At 41.6% G+C, this 6,418-nt stretch overlaps 1 protein-coding gene across 1 annotated transcript in view; it reads right to left on the minus strand.

The window, feature by feature from the left end:
* LOC145397126 (ionotropic receptor 21a-like) overlaps positions 1–6,418 on the minus strand; it is a 78,016-nt gene that overhangs the window by 49,492 nt on the left and 22,106 nt on the right. Inside the window, exon 3 of the mRNA XM_080270325.1 lies at positions 301–500. Coding sequence (XP_080126451.1) covers positions 301–500 — 200 coding nt within the window. The remainder of the gene's footprint in view (positions 1–300; positions 501–6,418) is intronic.

The raw sequence follows: 6,418 nt of genomic DNA on the forward strand, positions 1-6,418 counted from the left end.
AGAGTTCGTAAGGAGGTGGAGGAATGATTTGGGAAGTGGAAAGATGGAACTGGGCACAAGAGTTTGAGAGTAAATGTGGATAAGAAAAAGTGATGATATCTAAGGCTCATGACGGTACTGACAAAGCAGCGAGGGTGTGACCATGTGCAGTTTGCCACAAGGATGTGGAATGTAACTCCATCTTGTGCAATATTTGTGATAAGTGGGTAAATAAGAGTTGTAAAATGATGCTGATTTCGACAGTGCAATGTCAAAGCAAGTGTGTGTAAAGTTTGAGAGGCGTGAAAGGATTTTTCTTACTGGAGAGTCTCTTGAGTGTGCGGAGAAGTTTTGGTGTTCAGGAGACATGTTACATGTGTAAGTGAGACTGGAGATACCTCTTTGGCTAGGGTAAGAGGTGGTTGGAGGAAGTTCAGGGGGTTGTTGCCTCTCCTGACAAGAGAAGGCTCTCCCACCTTGGTAAGGGAAAACTGTATGCAGCAGTAGCAGAGTAATAAGACCTGGAGAGCAAAGGAGGTGGATATTCCAGGGATCAAACGTACAGAAGCGATAATGATAAGATGGATGCACAGTTCGTCCTTGACTGCGAGGCCTGGGGTGGGAAGTTATGACTGTGACGTACAGTTGAGTGGAGGGCTGGAACTTGAAAGTGTTAATATGGTGATGATTGGTAGGCTGAGATTGTCTGGGCATATTGAGATGGTGGAAGATGACAAGTGAGTGCAGAAGGTGAGGGATGTGAACGTTGAGAGGCAGATCGAGAGAGACCTGGGATGAGGTCATAGAGCGTGACCTCAGGAGTATATGACTGAACAGGGAGGCCGGCAACGATCGAACTTCGTGGAGGGCCGTTATTAGGTGACGAAGGTCAATACATGAACACACGTTGAAGCCCTTTTCAATGAACCGAAACGGAAAAATTCAAACTTTTTAGTTTAGGGGTGAAATTTTTAACTGGAGGGGTTAGCAATAGCATTCATTAACCCCTAATCTTAAAAAATCTCCTGGAGGTAGAAACAAGAAAAAAAAATGTCATCGTCATTCGGAGATTAAAATTTCTCTGGTTGAAAATTCCATCAGTTGAATAAAATACCTATGACTTCAACTGAAACAAGTCATCAACACTTGACAGTTAGTGAAAGTAGTGGTAACTGCATATTCCCGAATACATTTTAAATTCTACAAAATAAAATACTCAGGTTGGAAAAAAGAGAACTTATAATATACCGGTAGTACAATTTCAACACATTGTAGGTATGATAACCTGGAAACTGTTTTACTCAGAAACTCATCAGCATCAGTGGGTGGTTACTTAACTTCCAATGACTGAAATTACAGAAGAGTCGAGAGAGGATGTGAGAAGTAACAAGCGACACCCAGGGAAGTGCTCCTCTGCCACCCGACTCACCACCTCACCAACACTTTCCAAGGTCATTCTGTTTTCGATCGTCATCGCAGCCCCCACCAGCAACACGAAAAAAAGAAGTGGCAACTGGCTGTAATTAACCATTTTCTGCAAAAGATATTTCAGATGAGAAGAAATGCCAGTTGAATATCAGTTACATGAATATTTTCCAGAACAAAGTCCTAAGTAAGAAAATTGTTCAGTTACATACTGCAGATATTTCACCGTGAGTGTAAATCGTTAGGCAGTAATACTGTTAGTATTTCTACAGAAGCACTGATAAATCATATTCGAAGCACCTGCCTGAAAAAAAAAAAAAAAAAAAAAAAAATGCTTCTCTGCATAACAGGATTTTGAATTCCGTCATAGGCATACCTGACGAATTCTGTGTCACTTCAACCATATTAGCAACATGTCGATAAAACTTGTGAACACGAAAACCTTTATGATCGTATATTTGTCTGTCAAACTATCTATCTATGTATGTATCTATATATCTATATCAATTTATTTATATTTAGATATATACGGATTTCAGTTAAAGGATGGAAAAAATTAGTGAAGAAAACAAATGGAGGGAAGTGTATGTGTGGAAAGGGATAAACCTGGAGAAAGTGGAAAAGACCCAGAAAAGTATCTTACTATTTAGTGGAGTGTAAAAAATTCTGGCAGGAAGTAAAGTACTGTAGATGAAAGGAGGATAAGAGCAGCAGTAGTGAGAGTAATGCTGCAGATAACACGGTGATATGGTTATTCAAAGTTGTACATCTAAGTGCATGTAGAGGTAGCTAAGGCTCGGTCCTCTTTTTATTCCAGGTACATAGCAGCCTTTTTGCTTTAATTAATATGAAGTTTAATTCTAGTGAAATAACAAATAGTAATAATACGTAGTGTAAGTACAATGGCTGACCTTAGTGAGTCGGCCGAAGCCTTTACGTAAACAGACTTTTCTGTTTCAGGAAAGAGATGTAATCAGTATTTTTATCCTAATGACTAGTGAGCAGCATTTTTCATATCAGGGAAACTACTGCAGCACGTTCATGTACTCGCAATAGAAACATCGGATTTGAATAATTCCAGACCAGTCAGCTTTCAACTTTTCAACTGCCTTCTGTTAGTGCAAAATTAAGGAGAAGATGATTTGTATCCAAGTTCTAACTCTCAAGAGGAAGATTTATACCTCAATCCATGCATTAATGGGGCAGTACTCTTCAGTTGGTCAGGCTATTCCAATTTCAGCTGCTCATTGTAATTTGCTTAAGTCATGAAGAAAGCCTGTAAAACAATACAGTATTACAGAAACCTATAATATTAGCGTAGAGTTAGCCTGCTGGTCTTGCCATTACCTTTTTCCTTGAGTTTGAAATAGCAACCTCGATTCAGAATTTACTGTATACTGTATAATATTTCCCATAGATCCAGTGTTCTGCTGTGCACTGTGCTGAGTGTTTTCTAATTTGCAATGCGTTATTGGTACCGTATCTTTAGGACAACTAAAAATAATGCTAATTAGATGAATTGGCTGTTTGGTTTGATAATTCACTTATGTCAGTGGTGGAGTTGCAATTGTGACTAGACCCTAAGCCTTTCACCCAAAGGACGTTTCATATATATATATATATATATATATATATATATATATATATATATATATATATAGCCCCTATGGTACAGTGGTAGAGTGTGCATCTCGCACGCTGGTGGACGCGGGTTCGCCTCCCGCCAGAGTTGTAAAAACTTTGGGAAGCGTTCACTGTGCCACTGACTACTTTGGCGGACATAAGGGGTGCTGTTGTTGAACCAGTGTCGCATACTAGTATGCTTCCATCCGGTCGGCTTAAAGCTGGCCAATTACACTTGGTTTACAGACTACACACACATATCCAAAGCCTATACAATCAAACTCACAAGCACTTTTAACCCTAAAAACAGTCTCTGCCAGACAGCCTGCGAGGAGTTGACTGTAGCACCAGTCGAGCAGGGCAGTACTCCCAAGGTGGATGGAAAGCTGATGACAGGGAGAGCTGGAGCTCCCGTTTCACCAGTCCTAGGGACTAGGTCCCGACCATCCCCCTTTGCTGAACTTTTTCAGTGTCTCAGTAACACAGAGAGTAGGCCATCATGCTCTCCAATACAAGTTTCTCTAACTATCGTCACCAAACTACATGCACAGTACACGGTACACTTCCTTTTCCAAAACAAAATTAATAATCATTGCAGCGCAACACGTGGCCTCGGAGTCCCCGTGGGGGAAACCATAATGCCCCCACCTTCTGCCCCTCTCCCGGTGACGACTCAAGCTGCCTGGAACCACTGTCTTACTCTCTTCTTCTTCATTTTTGCAAGATTCGCGGCCTTTCCTCTAACTTTCGCTCTGTTGAGCACCACCTCTCCTTCTCTAAACCTCACCTTCTTTTTCTAACTGAGCCTCAGCTGTCTGAGGTAACTGACAGCAGACCTTTTTCTGTATCATCCTACTTTCTCTATACTCATTTCAAAGCAAAAGTTGGCTGTTGTGTATATACGCGCTACGACTTATCTCGTTCTCGTGTTCCTGAACTCGATTCTTTTGTATTCTCTACTCTCTGGCTCCGGCTTTCCTGTCATTCTCTGACTAAATATATCTGTGCTGTTTACTTATCTCATCATTCTACTGACTATCAAAATTTCTTTGTCTATCTTACTTCTACGATGGAACACATTCTATCCATTTCTCCTTTCTCGGAAATCTCCATTCTAGGAGATTTCAACATTCACTACCACCTTTGGCTCTCCTGTCCCTTCACTGATCCACCAGGTGAACAAGCCTACATCTTTTCTATCCTTAATGACCTAGAGCAGCTTGTACAGCACCCTACCCATATCCCTGACTACCTTGAAGAGAGTTCCAACATACTTGACCTCTTCCTTACAACTAATCCTTCTGCTTACACTGTTGATCTTTTTTCTCCGTTGGGCTCTTCTGATCACAACCTTATCACCTTAACCTGTTCTATTGCACTGGTACAACCTGTGGACCCTCCAAACAAACATCGTCTGTGGCACTTTGGAGCTGCAGATTGGGAGGCCCTCAGGCAGTACTTCTTTGATTTTCCCTGGAATGATTATTGCTTCCATGGCCAGAAGCCATTTGAGTGTGCCTTGCACATTACGGAGGTTATTTTCTCCTGGGCATGTAAGCATACATTCCTTTCTCATTTCCTTTGACTAATGCAAGTAAGCCTTGGTTTAATCACGCTTGTTCTAATGCTGTCGACAACAAGGAGAGGGCCTATAAGAGGTACCGGAGCCAACCCACCCCTTAATCACATCTTTTATACGTTTCTGCCCAGAATCGTGCTAAGTCTGTTCTTCACTCTCCTAAAAATAATTTCATTCATACTAAATGCTCTCAACTCTCCAACTCGAATTCTTCCCACTCCTTCTGGCACCTTGCCAAAAGCTTTTCTAACAATTTTACCTCATTATCCTTCCCTCCTCTTTTCTACTCACATTGCACTGTAGCTATTTCTTCTACTGATAAAGCAGATCTCTTCGCTCAGACTTTCTCCTTCAATTCCACCTTAGACAATTCTGGTGCTGTTCCTCCATCACTTCCCCCCTCTGACCTCCTCATGGCTGACATTAAAATTTCTTCAGCTGATGTATTTTCTGCGATCACAGGCCTCAATACTAATAAGGCATGTGTGCCTGATGGAGTCCCTCCTGTTGTTCTCAAGAATTGTGCTTCTGTTCTTACACCCTGCCTAGGTAAACTCTTTCGCCTTTGTCTGTCAACTTGTACCTTTCCTTCTTGCTGGAAGTTTGCTCTCATTCAGCCAGTCAAAAAGAAGGGTGACAATTCCCAACCCTCTAACTATCGTCCAATTGCTTTAACATCCTGTATCTCAAAAGTTTTTGAGTCAAATCTTAATAGAAAAATTTTAAAGCATCTTTCCTATCACAACCTTCTTTTTGATCATCAGTATGGGTTCCATGAGGAACCCTCCACTGGCAATCTTCTCACCTACTTTTCAGACACCTGGTTATCCTCCTTTCGGGACTTTGGCAAAAGCTTTGCCATTGCACTTGACATCTCAAAGACTTTCGATCGGGTCTGGCATAAATCTTTAATTTCCAAACTGCCCTCTTATGGTTTCTATCCATCTATCTGTGCTTTCATTTCTAGCTTCCTTGCTGGTCGTTGTATAGCCTCTTTGTAGACAGCCATCGTTCCCCTTGATCTATCAACAGTGGTGTTCCTCAGGGCTCTGTCCTATCACCAACTCTCTTTCTTTTATTCATCAATGACCTTCTAAGCTGTACATCTAACCCTATCCACTCATACGCTGATGAATCCACCCCTTCACCTTTCCATTCGGTTCCCGCACTGTGCATCTCAGCAGATACTTCAACAAACAAGGGCTGAGGCTATGGCACGCCTAATGTCTGACTTGGCTCATATCTCTGACTGGGGAAAAAATAATCTGGTTGTTTTTAATGTATCAAAGACTCAGTTTTTACAATTATCAACCAGACAAAATCTTCCACAGGTATACCCACTAATGTTTAATAATACTCAACTTAATCCTACATCATCCTTGAACATGCATGGGGTTTCCTTTACTCGGGACTTATATTGGAAAGATCATATTACATCTCTTGTAAAATCTGCTTCCAAGAGATTAGGTGTGCTAAGTTGACTCCGTTCCTTCTTTACCCCTGCACAATTGTTGACTCTATACAGGGGTTTTATCTGCCCCTGTGTGGAGTATAAGTATCATGTGTAGGGAGGCTCCCAACATACAGCTCTTCTCAATAGGGTAGAGTCAAAGGCTTTTCGTCTCATTAACTCTCCTCCTCTTACTGACTCCCTTCAACCTCTGTTTCTCCACTTCACTGTTGCATCTTTATCTTTTTTCTATCATTACTTCAATGGTCGCTGCTCCTCTGAACTGTTTGCATGCATTCCTCCACCTCTACGATGGGTGCTTAGCACACTCCCAGCAGCAAACTCTCATCCCTTTTCTGTCC

Source organism: Coenobita brevimanus, chromosome 40, assembly GCF_032717465.1.
Source record: "Coenobita brevimanus isolate Jiangsu-jjx chromosome 40, ASM3271746v2, whole genome shotgun sequence".
Lineage (NCBI taxonomy): Eukaryota > Metazoa > Arthropoda > Malacostraca > Decapoda > Coenobitidae > Coenobita > Coenobita brevimanus.